The 20,787-nt window shown below is 43.9% G+C and overlaps 1 protein-coding gene across 10 annotated transcripts in view; it reads right to left on the bottom strand.

Annotated features, from left to right (window-relative positions):
• Positions 1–20,787, bottom strand: part of LOC137371521 (dedicator of cytokinesis protein 9-like) — a 291,071-nt gene that overhangs the window by 161,081 nt on the left and 109,203 nt on the right. For all 10 annotated transcript variants that reach the window (XR_010975239.1, XR_010975240.1, XR_010975241.1 and 7 more), the window contains exon 3: positions 12,067–12,156. Coding sequence is in view for 7 of the 10 variants with exons in the window: in XM_068034244.1 (XP_067890345.1) it covers positions 12,067–12,156 (90 nt within the window). In the remaining 3 variants the exon portion in view is untranslated. The remainder of the gene's footprint in view (positions 1–12,066; positions 12,157–20,787) is intronic.

The following is a 20,787-nucleotide window of genomic DNA, read 5'->3' as shown; positions in this document are numbered from 1 at the left end:
TGGAGCAAGAACCCTTTTCTCAACCTAGGAACTTCCAGTGATTTCATCTCAACCTTTCCCTGTGTCATGCGAGACTCCCACCTGCCAAGAATGAGGCATTTTAATTTTGTCATATGAACACTGATTTTAAACTGTTGCTGGAGCGAGGAAATGACTTGGTAAACAGGTCAGCCGTGGCTGGAAAAAAACATTTGAGTACTAACAGACAGTCCTTGGAGGGACAAAGGAGCTATTCCCTGATCCAATTTAACCCACAATAGACTTTGAGCATGAGGTATTGTGTGAGAGAAGAGAAAGGGTTGGCTAAGACAAGAGAATCCACAAACAGACGTGGTCAGACCAGCTGGTCACATGACTAACCTGCTTGGCAACCTGGGTTTTTCTGAATTGGACAAAGAGTTTGAGCAAAAGAAAAGACTGTTTGCTCCTGGAGTGAGAAGATCTCTCCTGTCTGCTCCCATCTCTTTCTCACAAGCCTCTGGACCCACTGAGGACACATAAACTTCAAGAGAGAAAAGTATCCTACATTGAGCAAGGTTTAAGAAGAATAATGGGTCCCAAAGAAAAGCAAGACCTACCTACAATCAAGGACTTTACAGCGAGTTCAAAGGACAGTAACCAAAACCATCTTCAGATATTGCCTCAAACTTTTCCACTTTATTTTTCTTCTGCTCTTTTCTGTCTCTATCTGCATGTGTGTATCGCGTATGCATGCCAGTGTGGACGCGTCGCGTATCCATAGGCGTTAACCGAATTTGAGTTTAAATTTAATTAAGTTCAACCTTTTTTCTTTAAACCTAAGAAAACCTGTTTGGCTAGTTTCTTTGCCTTAAAATTGGAAGTTAGTGAACAAGGATTCACTAAGGGGGAGCTAAAAAAAAAAAGGTGTGTTTAAAATTAAACCCTATTATGGTAAGACCAGGTGAAGGCTAACAGGGATCCCTAGACCTCTTTCTCACCTGGTCGTAACATCTGTAACAACAAAAATAAACAATCTTTAGCTTCGCTCTACCATTGGCGGCCATGCCTTCAGCTGCCTCAGTCCTAAGCTCTGGAATTCTTCCCTAAATCTCACCATCCTCTTCACCTGTCTCACCGCCTTTAAAACACTCCTTAAAACCTAACTCTTTGACCAAAATTTAGGTCAGCTATCCTCGGATCTCCTGATGTGGGTCGATGTCTAATTTTATTTGATAATGCTCCTAACAAACAGCTTGGAACGTTCTTGTTCTTTGGCCTGCTTATCTTGAGAGACAATGGGTAAGCGCCTGGAGGTGGTCAGTGGTTTGTGAAACAGCACCTGGAGTGGCTATGAAGGCCAATTCTAGAGTGACAGGCTCTTGCACAGGCGCTGCAGATAAAATTGGTTGTCAGGGCTGTTACACAGTTGGCTCTCCCCTTGCGCTTCTGTCTTTTTTCCTGCCAACTGCTAAGTCTCTTTGACTTGTCACTCTTTGGCCCCGCCTTTATGGCTGTCGGCCAGCTCTGGCAATCACTGGCAACTGACTCCCACGACTTGTGATCAATGTCACAGGACTTCATGTCGCGTTTGCAGACGTCTTTAAATCGGAAACATGGACGGCCAGTGTGTCTGATATCAGTGTCAAGCTCGCTGTACAATGACATGAAACACAAAAGTCCAAGTGTATCAAGCCTGTGTCCTCAGTACCTTGCTCTATGGCAGCGAGGCCTGGACAACATAGGTCAGCCAAGAGCGACGTCTCAACTCATTCCATGTTCGCTGCCTCCGGAGAATCCTTGGCATCAGGTGGCAGGATTGCATCTCCAATGCAGAAGTCCTCGAGGTGGCCAACATCCCCAGCATATACACCCTACTGAGCCAGCGGTGCTTGAGATGGCTTGGCCATGTGAGCCGCATGGAAGATGGCAGGATCCCCAAGGACGCATTGTACAGCGAGCTCGCCACTGGTATCTTGGAACGTTAAAGGTGCTGAATAAATGCAAGATGTTGGCGGTGAAGAGAATGGAGGCATGGGATACAGAATGGTTTCTGAATATTTGGAGCCATGGTGAGGAAACACCAACAGCTAAAAATACTCAATTTATCGAACATTTCTGCACTGCAGTGCACATTATTTCCATTTGCAGCTTATCTCCTTTGTGGGTGTGTACGACTGATTAAAATGGGGATGGGCTCAAGAAAGCAAAAAAAATTGAAGGTGAAAACTCAGGACCAACCTTTTTATAGAACCATATGGCCCAGAACAGGAGGAGGCCATTCGACCCATCAAACCTGTGCTGGCTCTTTCAAACAGCAATCCACTTAGTCCCACTCTCCTGTTCTTTCTCCATATCCCTGCAATTTTTTATCCTTCAAGTATTTATCCAATTGTCCTCTGAAAGTTACTACTGAATCTGTATCCCTCACCCTATTAGGCAGTGCATTCCAAATCCTAACCATTTGTGGTGTGAAGATTTTGCTCAGGTCACCTCTGGTTCTTTTCCAATCAGGGTGAGAAGAGGTAAATCATACTTTCACCCAAGATCTCATTTAAAGGATTATTTGTTTATTCCTAGATGATTAATTATTTCAATATTTTAAGTCACACCTTATACCCAGACAATATTTCCATTCATAAAGTGACCCTACTCCTCTTGGGTATTATCTTGTCAAGTCACATCGTAGAATGATACAGCACACAAGGAGGCCATTCAGCCCATCGTGCCTGTGCTGGCTCTTCGAAAGAGCTATCCAATTAGTCCCACTCCCCTGCTCTTTCCCCATAGCCCTGTAAATGTTTTCTTTTAAGTATTTATCCAATTCCCTTTTGAAAGTTACTTTCAGGCAGCGCATTCCCGATCACAACAACTCGCTGCGTAAAAATATTTCTCATCTTTCCTCCAGTTCTTTCAAATCTGTGTCCTCTGGTTACTGACCCTCCTGCCAGTGGAAACAGTTTCACCTTATTTACTCTATCAAAACCCTTGATCATCTTGAACACTTCTATTAAATCTCTGCTTGACCTTCTCTGTCCTAAAGAGAACAATCCTAGCTTCTCCAGTCTCTCCCCATTACTGAAGTACGTGCATAAACTCTGCCTGTGTAGCCATGCCAGAACAAGACCTTTAGAAAGATAAACTTGAAAAACAAATTTAGGTCTGTTCGCTAATCTATTTGAAGTCCAGCTAGTGAAATCTAGCAATGATACTATCTCCTCCGATAAATACTGCTTCTCTAATTGTTAGAACCTGAGCAAACATCTAAATCAGAAACAGACCAACAATTGTTTAAGATAGTACTTTGAAAAATCTAACAGTGATCGCCTTCAGAGAAACAGCAAGCAATTCACAAACGAAGCATGAAGGTAAAACTCTTATTCACTCTGAAGCTGGCCTGCAACTACAAGAATAAATGCAGAAAGACATCACTTCATATCAACAGAAACAATCATGCTATTGCAGGCCATCCGAAAATATGCAACAGCCTTTTACATAGAATGTACAGTACAGAAACAGGCCATTCGGCCCAACTGGTCTATGCTGGTCTTTATGCTCCACACGAGCTTCCTCCCACCCCACTTCATCCCACCTTATAAAAGACTTGAATTTATATAGCGCCCATCACAACCTCGCAATGTCGCAAAGTGCTTTACAGCCAATGAAGTACTTTTAAAGTGTAGTTACTGTTGTAATGTAGGAAACACAGCAGCTAATTTGCACGCAGCAAGCTCCCACAAACAGCAATGTGATAATGACCAGATAACCTGTTTTGGCATTGTTGGTTGAAGGATAAATACTGGCCAGGACACTGCGGATAATTCCTCCATTCTTCTCTGAAATGGTGCCATGGGATTTTTTTTTTTTACATACGCAAGAGGGCAGAGGGGGTCTCGATTTAACGTCTCATCCAAAAGACAGTGCGGCACTCCCTTTAACCCGCAACCTACTGACGCAAAGGCGAGAGTGCTATCCACTGCTGACACAAATCAGCACATCCCATCTGTTCCTTTCTCCTTCACGTGTTTATCTAGCGTCCCCTGAAATACGATTCACCTCAACCACTCCCTATGGTAGCGAGTTCCACATTCCCCCCACTCTCTGTGTAAAGAAGTTTCTCCTGAATTCCTTATTGGATTTATTAGTGCTTTAAATACTGCAGGTTTGTTGTTCTTTGACCCAAGCAAGATTATATAACACGTTCTGCACCTGTTGTCAAATATCACGAGCCAGCTTAAAAAAGCATTATCGTATTACAGCACCTCCCCACTCAAAGCTTCTGCAAAGTTAGATTCCAGCCACCACTGTCAATCAGAGAAAAAAACTTCCAGTTTTGCTGCTTTTGTTCTAAACAGTGACTGTTTGAAGTTTTTCACAGTTAGTTTTTTTTTAAAGATAGCTATGTTTAGTTTTGCTCCAACTGTGTCTGGTATCATCAATAACACGATGCTACACCTTACGTTACTGTTTTCAAGGGGAGAAAAATAAAAGGAGATTCATTCAATACTGGATAACATTTCATGTTGAATGAACGAATGTGGAAAAACACAGGAATGGGAGGCCATTCAGCCCTTCGAGCCTATCCCACTATTCAATAGCACAATGGCTGACTTGTGATCTAACTCCATATACCTGCCTTTGCCCCATAATCCCTTAATACCTTTGGATAACAAAGATTTATCAATCACAGATTTAACATTTACAATTGATCTAGCAAAAACTGCCATTTGGGGAAGATATTTCCAAACTTCTATCACTCCTTGCATGTAGATATGCTTTTAAATTTCTTGGCTCAGTAGGGTTTGAAAGGTATTGCAGCATGTTGGACTTCTTTCTTACCTGTGCTTGGCACATTTATTATAAACATCTGAACATTGGAAAATGATTCTGACACATGCAATTGTGATATTTTAATCAACTTCCGTTATCTAATTTAACTAGTCCTCTTTCTAAATTCGACGATTTTGATCTATGACATCTTTAACTGCTCTTATTTTCAAAAGCCAACAACAATAACGACTTATATTTACATCGTGCCTTTAACATAATAAAACATGCCAAGTCGCTTTACAGGAACATTATCAAACAAAACGACACCGAGCCACATAAGGAGATATTAGGTCAAATGACCAAAAACTTGGTCAAAGAGGTCTGTTTTAAGGAGTGTCTTAAATGAGGAAGGAAGAGGCGGAGAGGCAGAAAGGTTTAGGGAGGGAATCGTTTAGGGCTTAGGCAAGTAACGGCACGGCTGTTGATGATGGAGCAATTAAAGTCGGGGATGCTCAAAAGGCCAGAATTGGAGTACAACACAAGTATATAAAAAAAACTTTTGTTTCAGAAAAGTTTAAAAGTCATTTAAAACAAAAATCCAGAAAGTATGGCTTTCAATTATGTCTGCGATTACAAAAAAGTAACATTCTAAGTTAGCCACCCTTACGAACCCAACATGGTCACACCATCAAAGGCTGAATAATAAGGCACGATGTAATGTTGAACTATGCAGGAGAGAAAGGTCCTAAGTTCAATGTTTGGTCTGAGCTCTTAATTGATCTTAGCCACAGGATGAGTAGAGGCGCAATTAGCCTAATCTCCCTGGGTCCACACGGGCAGTGGGGGAGGGGAACAGGAAACAGGAAATAAATTAGTGTGGCTTCCACACCCAAACATCAAGTGATCCGAATTTCCTTTATATTGGTATGTAACTATTAAATGTTGCAGCATAAAACTGCATTAAGGAGAGTATTAAGATGAAGTGGTCACTTTGGTTGGCAGATCGAGTCTTGCAATGTACAGTTGACCCACCCAGAGCCAGGAAAACTCTCATTAATTTCTAACTCTTAGGCCAAGTTAGTTGGTCTGGGACACCGCACTGCAATCCGATTCATTGTTTCTGGGTGAAAAAGGAGGAAAAATACCTGCCAGCGTTCCCAATGCTGCTGGCTATCCCATAACCCATGCTGGGAATGTGCATATTGGGGAGGGAGGAATCAAACTCAGTTGTACTTCCAACTCCGTAACATTGCCCGTCTCTGTACCTGTCTCAGGCAATCTGTTGCAGAAACCCTCATCCATGCATTTGTCACCTCCAGACTCGACTAGTCCAATGCTCCCCAGGCCAGCCTTCCACTTTGCACTCTCTGTAAACTTGAGCTCATCCAAAACTCTACTGCCTGTATCCTAACTTGCACGAAGTCCCGTTCATCCATCACTCCTGAGCTCATTGACTTGCACTGGCTCTTGGTCAGACAACACCTTGATTTTAAAATTCTTATCCTTATTTTCAAACTCTTTCATAGCCTCGCCCGTCCCTATATCTATAATCTCCTCCAGCCGTACAACCCTCCGAGGTCTCCAAACACCTCCAATCTGACCTCTTGCACATCCCCGATTTTCATCACTCTGCCACTGGTGGCCGTGCCTTCAGCTGCCTCGAGCCCTAAGCTCTGGAATTCCCTCCCTACACCTCTCCCCTCACACTTAGCCTTTAAGCTGCTCCTTAAAACCTCTTTCAGAAAGCTTTTGGTCATCTGTCCTCCCCTCTCCAGTGGCTTGGTGTCAAATTTTGATCGATATCACTCCCGTGAATCGCCAATGGACATTTTAGAGGCACTATATAAATGCAAATTGTGGCCCTCACAAACCAATAGCCTGGCAGCAATAACTGTCAAGCCTCATGTATGAATGAATAAGTACTGGGCAGAATTAGTACCTTTGTAATAATTGCTCCAGCAAGGAATAAAGGTAGACAAGAGAGCAGGAAAGGAGAAAACTGAAAAGGAAAACTTTAAGCATATTTTGATTTTACTATCAAGCTCGTTGGACACAGAAAGCGAGCACATTTCTGATAGAATGTGATGATTCTCCTGCATTAATATAGAACCTTTAATGTGGGGAAAAAGTCCAAGGCGTTTCACAAGAGTGACTATCAAACAAAATCTGACCCCGAGCCACATAAAGCAGACATTAGGACAGGTAACAAAAAGCTCGATTGAAGAGGCAGGTTTTAAGGAACGTCTTAAAGGAATACAGAGACAGAGAGGTTTAGGGAGGGAATTCTGAGTATGGGGCCCAGGCAGCTGAAGGCACAGCCACCAATAGTGATGCAATTAAAATCAGGGATGCTCAAGAGGCCAGAATTTTTTAGATTTTTTTTTTAGATTTAGAGATACAGCACTGAAACAGGCCCTTCGGCCCACCGAGTCTGTGCCGACCATTAACCACCCATTTATGCTAATCCTACACTAATCCCATATTCCTACCACATCCCCACCTGTCCCGATATTTCCCTCCCACCTACTTATACTAGGGGCAATTGCTAATGGCCAATTTACCTATCAACCTGCAAGTCTTTGGCATGTGGGAGGAAACCAGAGCACCCAGAGGAAACCCACGCAGACACAGGGAGAACTTGCAAACTCCACACAAGCAGTACCCAGAATTGAACCCGGGTCGCTGGAGCTGTGAGGCTGCGGTGCTAACCACCGGGCCACTGTGCCGCCCAATTGGAGGAGTGCAGTAATAATTCTATCACACCGTTCTTCTGGGATACTGCACATTATTATGTATGTGTAGAATACATCACTTAACAATTTTACACACTGTGCAACAAACTCCACATAAAAAGATTATTTTAGAATGTGCTTCCCAGTCTCAGGAGTTCCAATATAACTGCGCTGAGATCAATCTTGTACAACCGCAAACTCAACATTCCTCATCTCAAGTATAAACACCTCCTGTTATCCTTCAAAAATTTCCATGGCCAATTTTATGCCTCTTTAAGTAGTTTGGGTTCAAAGGTCAAACAGTCTCTGGACTTGGCATTCCAATCTTGCAGCGCATTCCCAGTTAACGTTGATAAGCCTTACAGCAAAACTGGCAAATTCATTTTAACATTGAAGATTATGACGATGAAAAATTTTGCCTAACTTTTTGGCAACTGGAAACTGAGCTGAAGTCTTATTGCTTCCCCTGAAAAGAAAAAAAAACACTCAAATCCATCACAGTACGTGCAGCTTTTGGGCTATACTGTAATGGAGTCAACATTAAAGTTGCTCGGGCTTTCAACAGCTTGGAAGTGGATTACATAGAATATACAGCACAGAAACAGGCCATTCGGCCCAACCAGTCCACTTATGCTCCACTGAAGCCTCCTCTCATCTTTCCTCATCTAAATCTATTAGCATAATGCTCTATTCCACTCTCCCTTATGTTTGTCTAGCTTCCCCTTAAATGTATCTATACTATTCGCTTCAACCACTCCCTGTGGTAGTGAGTTCCACATTCTCACAACTCTCTGGGTAAAGAAGTTTCTCCTGAATTCACGAGTGGATTTCTTGGCGACTATCTTACATTGACGGCCTCTAGTTCTGCTCTTCCCCAAAAGTGGAAACACTCTCTCTATATCCACTCAATCAAAACTTTCCATAATTTTAAAGATCTCTACTAGGTCACCCCTCAGCCTTCCCTTTTCAAGAGAAACAGCCTGTTCATCCTTTCCTAATACAGAAAGACACCCACACTGTGATAGGAAAAACTTCAAAGTTATCAACGTCTGTGTATTTGGAGACATTGGGGACATGAATTAGCTTCAAAACAAGTCACAACAATGGCTCAGACGAGAGTCAGTAAACCCATCTTCAAAAGCACCAACCATAGTCCTCAAGTTACCTTGTGAATTTTTTTTTTAAAACACCTGATAATTTCAAAAATTTCCACGCTTTAAATGGAAAATAGGCAAGCGGTCTTTCGCCCACATAATGAAGGAGTTTAACTAATCGTAGCAAAGAAGCTTGAGGCTCTCAAGCGTATTGTTTTTTAGTTCAAAATGCTGCAGGAGAAACAAGAACAGTCCAGACCAAAATATAATCATTTTCGTGGCACAGCAAGTGTTCTGGCTCCACGCCTATTAACAAGCCCACATGATGTTTCACCTCCAACAGAGACTAAACATTTACTGCCCGAGGGGACATCACTTGAAAGAGTTCTTTTTAATTAACCTTTCCACATATTATAACTGACAATAGAAGGAATGGTGAAACTCATGTGGAATGCCCTCCGCTTCAGGATCACAGGGCAGGTGCATAGAACTGTAATGTTCACTAAATTCCAACATCCCCACAACCTGAAAAACACCACTTCAATGGCCATTGCACAATCAGACTTTTCCCCTTCCTTCCAGATGCCTTACACTGGATATGAAACCCAAGAATTAAGTAACTATCACATAGTCCACACAGTAGGTTCATCTTAAATATAACTTTGCCCCGGAGACCCCGATGCAGCATTTGTCACCAATCCACATCACTCCAACCATCAAATCAGTGACCTACAATCAATAATCATTTGCTGATCAAGTACCACCAGGTAAACGTGTGGAATTCTCTATCCCAGAGAGCTGTGGAGGCTCAGTCATTGAGTATATTTTTGGGCACTAAGGGAATTAAGGTATATGGAGATCAGGCAGGAAAGTAGAGTTGAGGTTGAAGATTAATCATGATCCTATTGAATGGTGGAGCAGGCTCGAGGGCTTTGTTGGCTACTCCTACTCCTATTCTGATGTTCTTCTAGTACCAAAATCATCAATGTACCTTCAGCAACCATGTAATATCTAGCCCTGCGATATCGTCCTGTTGACATTCAACAAAAAGGCCTTGATTTCCTCAGTTTACTTTCATACCCAGACAGCGCGACAAATTCATGGCCTCTTGCGCATCCCTGATTTTAATTACCCCACTACTGGCAGCCATACCTTCAGCTGCCCTAAGCTCTGGAATTTCCCCTCTTTCCTCTTTTAAAACACTCCTTAAAACCTACCTCTTTAACCAAGCTTTTACTCACCTGTCCGAATATTTCCTTATGTAGCTCAGTGTGAAAAAAATCCTGTGAAGAGCTGTGGGACATTTAACTACATCAAAAGCACGACATAAATACAAGTTGTCACTGAAGATGAACAGACCAAGTTGCTTTCAAAGCTATTTCATGCTAGATTGCAATGACCAAAAGATCTAAATTTTACAAGCTAGAAAGGTTGCTGGTGGACTTATTAATGTTTTTAGATAATTGCCATGCACTATTCCCCAACGGAATTTTCAACAGACTCCTATAGCCCAAACACCGAACAATTTTTCCCTGTTACTGCTTCAGGCAAAAGGAAGATCCTTCATTTAATTATTTTCATAAAACAACCCGACATGAAGACGGAAATCAAAATTCAATCATCCCCCACCCTCGGCAATGGACCAAACATTCAGTTCATTTTGAATAAATGATTCTACGCAATGTGATTAGAACAATCCAAAAGTCACATTAAGCAGCAAGCAGGAACACAGGGACAGGAAGAGGCCATTCAGCCCCTCAAGCCTGTTGCACCATTTTATTAAATCATGGTTGATCTGTACCTTAACTCCATCCACCCATCTTGGTTCCATAACCCTTAATACTCTAACAAAAATCTCTCAATCTCCAATTTGAAATTTTCAATTGACCCCCAGCCTCAGCAGCTTTTTGGGGGGGAGAGTTCCAGATTTCCACTCCCCTTAGTGTGAAGAAGTGCTTCCTGATATCATCCCTGAATGGCCTGGCTCTCATTTTAAGGTTCCGTCCCCTTGTTCGGGACTCCTCCCACCAGAGGAATAGTTTCTCTCTATCTACCTACACTGTTTGGGATCTTCTTCTCCCTGCTGCTCTCACATGCATTCAAGTCTTCAGAAGAAGGAATTTTCCTCCACACAAGATCAGGTGGCAGGTTGTTCAACCTTGCCCATCTAAAAGCGAAGACCAAAGTACGGAAAGTCCTCATCAGGGAACTCCTCTTTGCTGATGATGCTGCATTAACATCTCACACTGAAGAGTGTCTGCAGAGACTCATCGACAGGATTGCGGCTGCCTGCAATGAATTTGGCCTAATCATCAGCCTCAAGAAAACGAACATCATGGGACAGGACGTCACAAATGCCCCATCCATAAATATCGGGGACCACGCTCTGGAAGTTGTTCAAGAGTTCACCTACCTAGGCTCAACTATCACCAGTAACCTGTCTCTCGATGCAGAATTAAACAAGCGCATGGGAAAGGCATCCTCTGCTATGTCCAGACTGGCCAATAGAGTGTGGGAAAATGGCACACTGACACAGAATACACAAGTTCAAGGGTATCAAGCCTGTGTCCTCAGTACCTTGCTCTACAGCAGCGAGGTCTGGACAACGTAAATCAGCCAACAGCGACGTTTCAATTCATTCCATCTTCGCTGCCTCCGGAAAATCCTTGGTATCAGGTGGCAGGACCGTATCTCGAACACAGAAGTCCTCGAGGCGGCCAACATCCCCAGCATATACACCCTACTAAGCCAGCGGCACCTGAGATGGCTTGGCCATGTGAGCTACATGGAAAATGGCAGGATCCCCAAGGACACATTGTACAGCGAGCTCGTCACTGGTGCCAGACCCACCGGCCGTGCATGTCTCCACTTTAAAGACGTCTGTAAACGTGACATGAAGTCCTGTGACATTGATCACAAGTCGTGGGAGTCAGTTGCCAGTGATCGCCAGAGCTGGCAGGCAACCATAAAGGCGGGGCTAAAGCGTGGCAAGCGGAAGAGATTTAGCATTTGGCAGGAAAAAAGACAGAAGCGCAAGGAGAGAGCCAACTGTGTAACAGCCCCGACAACCAATTTTATCTGCAGCGCCTGTGGAAGAGTCTGTCACTCTAGAATTGGCCTTTATAGCCACTCCAGGCACTGCTTCACAAACCACTGACCACCTCCAGGCGCTTACCCATTGTCTCTCGAGACAAGAAGGCCAAAGAAAAAAGATCTACCCTATCAACTCCTTTCATCATTTTAAACATCTCAATTCGATCACTCCTTAATCTTCTATTCTCAAGGGAATACAAGACTAGTCTATGTTTTCTATCCTCGTAGTTTAACCCTTTTAACTTGCGTCTGATGAATCGGCACTACACCCCTTCCAAGCCTAAATACAGCAAAAGCAAAGTGTTTGCAACAGTTCTAAGGTTAATCTATTTACATATATGATAAAAAGCCCGTTACAATCAACTTGAAAGCTGATTCTGCTGTCACTACTGTTGAATGCTGTGCTTTGGGGGACTTACTTCTGTAACCAGCAAGCTGTGAGCTGCTTTCCTTGCATTTTCAGGCACTGTGGAGAGGAGTGTTCTTCCGTGGCGTTTCAGTGTCCCAATCTAATAAAACACACAAAAAAAAAATCACTTTCAATAACAAGGCATCAACAAAGTCAAATATGTCAAGGTTTTTCTCGTACATGGTTTACTATAAAGAAGCACCTCATTCCATGACAATATGAAAGGCACAATCCAACATGGTGGCTCCTCATCAGAGCCCTTTCCTATCCTGAGTGGCGTGAAACAGGGCTGTGTTCTCGCACCCACACTTTTTGGGATTTTCTTCTCCCTGCTGCTTTCACATGCGTTCAAGTCCTCTGAAGAAGGAATTTTCCTCCACACAAGATCAGGGGGCAGGTTGTTCAACCTTGCCAGTCTAAGAGCCCAGTCCAAAGTACGGAAAGTCCTCATCAGGGAACTCCTCTTTGCTGAAGATGCTGCTTTAACATCTCACACTGAAGAGTGCCTGCAGAGTCTCATCGACAGGTTTGCAGCTGCCTGCAATGAATTTGGCCTAACCATCAGCCTCAAGAAAACGAACATCATGGGGGCAGGACGTCAGATATGCTCCATCCATCAATATTGAAGACCACGCTCTGGAAGTGGTTCAAGAGTTCACCTACCTAGGCTCAACTATCACCAGTAACCTGTCTCTCGATGCAGAAATCAACAAGCGCATGGGAAAGGCTTCCACTGCTATGTCCAGACTGGCCAAGAGAGTGTGGGAAAATGGCGCACTGACACGGAACACAAAAGTCCGAGTGCATCAGGCCTGTGTCCTCAGTACCTTGCTCTATGGCAGCGAGGCCTGGACAACGTATGTCAGCCAAGAGCGATGTCTCAATTCATTCCATCGTCGCTGCCTCTGGAGAATACTTGGCATCAGGTGGCAGGACCGTATCTCCAACACAGAAGTCCTCGAGGCGGCCACCATCCCCAGCTTATACACACTACTGAGTCAGCGGCGCTTGAGATGGCTTGGCTTTGTGAGCCGCATGGAAGATGGCAGGATCCCCAAAGCCACATTGTACAGCGAGCTCGCCACTGGTATCAGACCCACCGCCGTCCATGTCTCTGCTTTAAAGACGTCTGCAAACACGACATGAAATCCTGTGACATTGATCACAAGTCGTGGGAGTCAGTTGCCAGCGTTCGCCAGAGCTGGCGGGCAGCCATAAAGACGGGGCTAAAGTGTGGCGAGTCGAAGAGACTTAGTAGTTGGCAGGAAAAAAGAGAGGCGCAAGGGGAGAGCCAACTGTGTAACAGCCCCGACAAACAAATTTCTCTGCAGCACCTGTGGAAGAGCCTGTCACTCTAGAATTGGCCTTTATAGCCACTTCAGGCGCTGCTTCACAAACCACTGACCACCTCCAGGCGCTTATCCATTGTCTCTCTAGATAAGGAGGCCAAAGAAGGATTGGTCATAGTTACACCACCCAAATACACAAAAGGATTTTACCCTGCCAAAGAATTAAAGGCAGCAGAGCACACAGCAGCAGATGAGATGAGAGAACCTGCAGTAAAGGACACACTAGAATTACAGACAGTGTTTACACAAGAAAGTTTGACTGAGAGCCTGAGGCTTGAGTAGTACAGAGGTTACTGTGAAAGTTAACTTGTGTATTTCATAATTCTCCAATTCCTAACTGTCTGCTCCTGTTAGGTCCCCTCTTGGTTCTCATTCTGTCCATTTTATCCCAAATTCTGCTGCCTCGCCCCTGATAATGAATCCACTGCAATTACTCCAAAGGCCCCCACCCCCAGTTTCCTCCACATCTGTTACATCTGGCTGACTACAGTCTCGCCGTCACGTTCTGTCACAGGTTGCTACAGTCCCCATTTCCGCTCCTGCCTTCTTACTTTCTTGCCCAGTGGGTATTGCAAGCTTGTAGCTCAACTGCAATTCTGAACTGTTATGTAGAATTGATGCAAAGATGCAACACAGTAACAGGCCATTCAGCCCATCTGATCTATGGTGGTGTTTCGATTTCACATGAGTCTTTTCTCATTCTATCCGCCTTCTCAGTCTTTCAGCATATCTTCCAATTCCGTTTTCTCTCACATGGCTCGGTAGCACCACTACTGACCGAGCTGGTTGAGTCCTAAAGGACACAGCTGCGAGACTGGGTCTGCGGCAGGTGGTGAGGGAACCAACTTGACCTCGTCCTCACCAATCTGCCTGTCACAGATGCATCTGTCCATGACAGTACTGGTAGGAGTGACCACTGCAGCACAGTCCTGTCTAAAGATAGCCACCATCGTGTTGTGTGGCACTACCACCGTGCTAAGTGAGATAGATTTTGAACAGATTTAGCAACTCAAAACAGGGCAACCATGACACGCTGTGGGCCATCAGCAGCAGCAGAATTGTATTCAGCCGTAACCTCACAGCCCAGTATATCCCCCACTCAACCATTACCATCAAGCCAGGGGACTAATCCTGGTTAAATGAAGAGTGTAGGAGGGGGCATGGCAGAAGCAGCACTAGGCACATCTAAAAATTAGGTGTCAGCCTGGTAAAGCTACAACACAGGACTACTTGCGTGTCAAACAGCGGAAGCAGCATGCATTAGACAGAGCTAAGTGATCCCACAACCGACGAATCCGATCAAAGCTCTACAGTTCTGCCACATCCAGTCGTGAATGGTGGTGGACAATTAAACAACTGACAGGAGGAGGAGATTCCACAAATATCCCCATCCTAACGATGGGGGAGCCCAGCACATCAGTGCAAAAGATAAGGCTGAAGCATTTGCTTCCATCTTCAGTCTGATGTGCCAAGCGGATGATCCATCTCGGCCTCCTCTCGAGGTCTTCAGCCAATCTGATTCACTCCACATGATTTCAAGAAACGACTGAAGGCACTGGATACTGCAAAGGCTATGGGCCCTGACAACATTCTACCAATAGTACTGAAGACCTGTGCTCCAGAACTAGCCACTCCCCTAACCAAGCTGTTCCAGTACAGCTACAACACTGGCATCTACCCTGCAATGTGGAAAATTGTCCAAGTATGTCCTATACACAAAAAGCAGGACAAATCCAACCTGGCCAATTCGTGTCCTATTAGTCTACTCTCAATAATCAGTAAAGTAATGGAAGGGGTCAACAACAGTGATATCAAGCAGCACTTGCTCAGTAATTAACTGCTCACTGAGTTCCGCCAGGGCCACTCAGCTCCTGAACTCATTACAGCCTTGGTCCAAACGTGGACAAAAGAGCTGAACTCCAGAGGTGAGTTGAGAGTGACTGCCCTTGACATCAAGGCAGCATTTGACCGAGTATGGCATCAAGGAGCCCTAGCAAAACTGGAGTCAATGGGAATCAGGGGGAAAACCCACCGCTGGTTGGAGTCATACCGAGCGCAAAGGAAGATGGTTGTGGTTGTTGGAGGTCAATCATCTCAGTCCCAGGACATCACTGCAGGCGTTCCTCAGGGCAGTATCCTAGGCCCAACCATCTTCAGCTGCTTCATCAATGACCTCCCCTCCATCATGTCAGAAGTGGGGATGTTCGCTGATGATTGCACAATATTCAGTACCATTTGCAATTCCTCAGATACTGAAACTGCCCGTGTCTGTATGCAACAAGACATGGACAACATTCAGGCTTGGGCTGATGTGTGGTGTGAATGTTACTTGCCACTTAAGTGCCAGGCAATGACCATCTCAAACAAGAGAGAATCTAACCATCTCCCCTTGATGTTCCGTGGCATTACCATTGCTGAATTCCCCACTATCAACATCCTAGGGGTCACTATTGACCAGAAACTGAACTGGACCAACCACATAAATGCTGTGGCTACAGCAGCAGGTCAGAGGCTGGGAATTCTGCGGTGAGTAACTCACTTCCTGTCTCCCCAGTGCCTGCCCACCATCTACAAGGCACAAGTCAGGAGAGTGATGGAATACTCTCCACTTGCCTGATGGATGCAGATCCAACAACACTCAAGAATCTCAACACCATCCAGCAGAAAACGGCCCGCTTGATTGGCACCCCTTCCACCACCTTCAACATTCACTCCCTTCACCATCAACGCACATTGGTAGCAGTGCCTACCATTTACAAGATGCACTCCAGCAACTCACCAAGGCTCCGTCGACAACACCTTCCAAACCCACGACCTCCACCAGCTAAAAGGACAAGGGCAGCAGATATATGGGAACACCACCACCTGCAAGTTCCCCTCCAAGCCAAACACTATCCTGACTTAGAACTATATCGTCATTCCTTCACTGTCGCTGGGTCAAAATCCTGGAACTCCCTTCCTAACAGCACTGTGGGTGTACCTACCCCATACAGACTACAGCAGTTCAAGAAGGCGGCTCACCACCACCTTCTCAAGGGCAATTAGGGATGGGCAATAAATGACACGTCGTCGGATCTGGTCGGGTTTGGTTTGGGTAGCCACGCTTTACCGCATTCTAACAACTCTCTGGGTAAAGAGATTTATCTTTAGTTCCCTGTTGGATTATTTGTGACTATTGTGTAAATATGGCCTCTAGCTTTGGATCCTCCCACAGGTGGAAACATTCTCTCCACATCTATCAATGTCCAAGCCATTCATAATTTTAAAGACCTCAATTAGGTCACCAGTATCTCCTCTTTTTTTTAAAAAAAAGCCCCAACTTGTTCATTTTTTCTCAATAGCTGTAAACTCTCGGTGATTACAGAGTCAGGCCATGGAGGGATATGAAAACAAGGAGGAAAGTTTTAGAGTCATAGAGTTATACAGCACAGAAAGGGGCCCTTCGGCCCATCGCATCCAAGCCGGCCATCAAGCACCTATCTATTGTAATCCCATTTTCCAGCATTTGGCCTGTAGCCTTGTATGGTATGGCGTTTCAAGTGCTCATCTAAATACAAGGCTTTGGCAGACCGGAAGCCAGTGTAGGTCAACGAGTACAGTGGGTGATGGGTGAACAGGACTTGGTGCGAAACAGGACATGAGCAGCAGAATTTTGGATGAGCCTCAAGTTTACGGAAGGAACTACGCTGTAACAGAATTATCAGATGAAGGGGTGAATTACTGGAGCAGTCTTACTGAGTTGCTCCTCAGTAGTTGCATGTGGTGCGATGGCTGCTGGTTCCAGAACACTGGGCTTGAAACACATTTAAGTCATTTCATTGGGTGGTTTTGTGGCAATTGCTCATTGGAATCTTGTTTAAAAATTAGTCAAGTGGCTTTTCACAAACTCAAATATCCCACTGACAACAAGTACATCATTCAGCATGGTATAACTTAAGAGACAGTGGTCCTGACTCTGTATCACTGACACCAGCAGTTGTGGCATCACACTTGGAGATATGATACGTTGAGAGCTGACAGTACAGATGCACACTGGACTTTTAATGATGATGGATACAAACAGGTTCTGGTATTTTACAAAAGGCCAAACTACACTTGGGCTAGTGTTTAATAAGGAGTTCCGTCAGTTATGCCTAAAATGTCATCAATACTTTTCACAGCAAGCAACGTGACCTTGGAGGGATATTCCCGGGTGGATTTACAGAAGGAAGACACGTTCCTGCCTCAAATGGGAAAATAATCAAGCTATTTGGGTGAAGGTTCAAGTTGAAACATTACCCTTCCATTTTTGTTAGTAACGGCTCTCCTGATAGGCACTCACTTTTACACTTCACAATATCCAACTTTAAATCAAACACCAACTCAGAATGACTCCAACATTCTATAATTCATTTTAGATGTTTGCTGTGTGAATACTGAATTGAAATGGTCACTGCTCACACTCTTGTTAAAATACAATGGCAATAATTTCCATAATTGGAAGAAGTCTGTCACCCTGAGAGGGGGCATGGTGAATTCGAGAAACATACAAACATCTTGAGCATCAACCATTTCCATCACTCCACCACTGACGGCCGTGCCTTCAGCTGCCTGGGCCGCAAGCTCTGGAGTTCCCTCCCTAAACTTCGCCATCTCTCTCCTCCTTTAAGACACTCCTTAAAACCTACCTCATTCACTAAGCTTTTGGTCACCTGTTCGAATAGCTCCTCATTTCACTTGGTGTCAAACTTTGTTTGTACACACTTCTGGGTAGCACCTTGGGACACTATACAAATACAAATTGTTATAGTAATGAGAAGCTGTCAAGAGAAAAAGGCAGGAGGAATATGAAGGGTTTTGATAGAGTAAATAAGGAGAAACTGTTTCCACTGGCAGGAGGGTCGGTAACCAGAGGGCACAGATTTAAGCTAATTGGTAAAAGAACCAGAGGGGGAGACGAGGAGAATTGTTTTTAACGCAGTGAGTTGTGATCTGGAACGCGCTGCCTGAAAGGGCGGTGGAAGCAGATTCAATAGTAACTTTCAAAAGGGAATTGGATAAATACTTAAAAAGAACTCAGTGCACAGCTTTTTTTAAAGACGGGCCGAACGGCCTCCTTCAGTGCCAAGTGACGCAGTGAATAATGAATGAATGGAGGAAATAATGGTGCCAAAAATTGTTTTCAGCTACTGGGCGACATCGAGGGGATTGTTTAGAATGGACAAAGCTGTGAAAGGCAAATTGAAGTTGCAATTTCGGAAGGTCCATGCTGCCACTGATTTGCAGTTCTATTAGTCATCAAAGTAATTTGCAATCGCGTAGGCGCATGGGGCTAGAGGTAATAACATCTTGGATTGAGGAATGGTTAAAGGACAAAAAACGGTAAAAAAAAATAAATGGGCTATTTTCGGATTGGCAGGGTGTAACTAGTGGGGTGCTGCAAGGACCACTGCTTGGGCTTCAGCTATTTACAATCTGTATTAATGATGAGGGGACTGAGTGTAATATATACAAGTTTGCTGATGGTACAAAGCTAGGTGGGACAGTAAGCTGCGAGGAGGACATAAAAGGCCGGAAAAAGATATAACCAGGTTCAGTGAATGGGCAAGAAGGTAGCAGGTGGAATATAATGTGAAATGATCCACTTTGTTAGGAAGAACAGAAAAAGCAGAATATTTCTTACAAGGTGAGAAACTAATAAATGCTGATATGGAGATGGTGTATTTATCCACACACAGATACTCATTCTAATGTAAAGGGCCCACTACTTTTCAATGCTGAGAGGCTGTTTCCCCTGGCTGGAGAGTCTGGTACGAGGAGTCACAGACAAAGGATAAAGGGTCAGCCATTTAGGACTGAGGTAAGGAGAAATTTCTTCACTCAGAGGGTTGTGAATCTTTGGAATTCTCTCCCCCAGAGAGCTGTGGTTGTTCAGTCATTGAGCATATTCAAGACTGAGATCAACAGATTTCTGGACATTAAGGAAATCAAGGTAGATCAGCCATAATTGTATTAAGTGGCAGAGCAGCACGAGGAGCCGTATAGTCTACTCATATTCCTATTTCTTATATGCAAAGAGCTATATTAAGAAATCATGCGCAGTTCATTACTGGGAAAATCTGTATATCATGTATTACAAATAACAGAATTCTGCAACATCTGCCCCAATCGTTCAGTATGATTTGACTTTTGGACAAGATATTAAACCGAAGCCTGTCTGCCTCTCAGTTGTATGCTGAAGATCCCACAACACTAATGAGAAGGAGAGCAGAGAGTTTCGCCCCTGTCTCCTGGTCAATATTTATCACTCAATCGACATCACGAAAATCAGTTTATCTGGTCATTATCAGAGGATAAGCAGTCCTTTGTTTGTGGGATCTTGCTGTGTGCAAATTAGCTGCCACATTTCCAACAATACAACAGTGACTACACTTCAGAAGTACTTCAAGGCTGTAAAGCACTTTGGGATGTCCTGAGGTCCATGAAATAGAAATTAAAGACTTACTTCCTTGAATATTTTATAAAAAGGAGATTTAAAAAAAAATCTGGATTCTTACAACTAAGGAGGCACAAAAGGAAATTAGTGAAAAACTGCATTTAAAACACACAACAGCAAAATTTCTCTTTACTGCATTAATGATAACATATCTAAAACAAAATCTGCTCAGCAGCATAAATAGAACTAATCTATTTAAAAAGGGCCAGATCATTTTTTGCTCATTTCATCTTTTATTGATTGAAGATGCACAATAGTGAAATAGTTTCCACTGTGCTTATCCCAGCAAGGCTGTCTGATACAGTCTGTTACTGCTGTGTTAAGATAATCGCACTATAGTTGCAGATGCTCATTATGGAAACTAGTGAATTGTGAAAACCAGGAAACCATCTGCTGTGCAAGTGGCCAAATGTTCTGAATTGCAGCAAAGCAGGTTACTGAAATGCTAAATAACTAAATCCCCAGTGGGTTACTGTCACTCGAATTCAGATCAGCTGAAAACAATGAAACCTGTAAATTACCGACACCTTAGGGGCTGTATTTTTTTGATGAATGTGACCTTACTTTCAAAATGGTCATTGCATATACTGAAACATTTTCCAGTAAGTTGCATCTGTAGTCGTAGAAAAAGCACATTATCCCCCAGGACAGAGGCATACATCATCTTTCAATCACAGGAATAGAGCAGTTTCTCTGCCACTGTGCACTTTTTATTCTTTCAGGGGCTGTGAGTGTCACTGACAAGGCCAGCTTTTATTGTCCATTCCTAACTACCCTTGAGAAGGTGGTGGTGAGCTGCCTTCTTGAATTATTCCTTCTAGGTGTTAGAGGTCGCCGGTTTGGAAGGTGCTGTCTAAGGAACCTTGGTGCGTTGCTGCAGTGCATCTTGTAGGTGGTACACACTGCT

This window comes from Heterodontus francisci, chromosome 6, assembly GCF_036365525.1.
Source record: "Heterodontus francisci isolate sHetFra1 chromosome 6, sHetFra1.hap1, whole genome shotgun sequence".
Taxonomy (NCBI): domain Eukaryota; kingdom Metazoa; phylum Chordata; class Chondrichthyes; order Heterodontiformes; family Heterodontidae; genus Heterodontus; species Heterodontus francisci.
The sequence above is the reverse complement of the archived record's forward strand: the minus strand, read 5'-3'. Positions and strand labels throughout refer to the sequence as shown.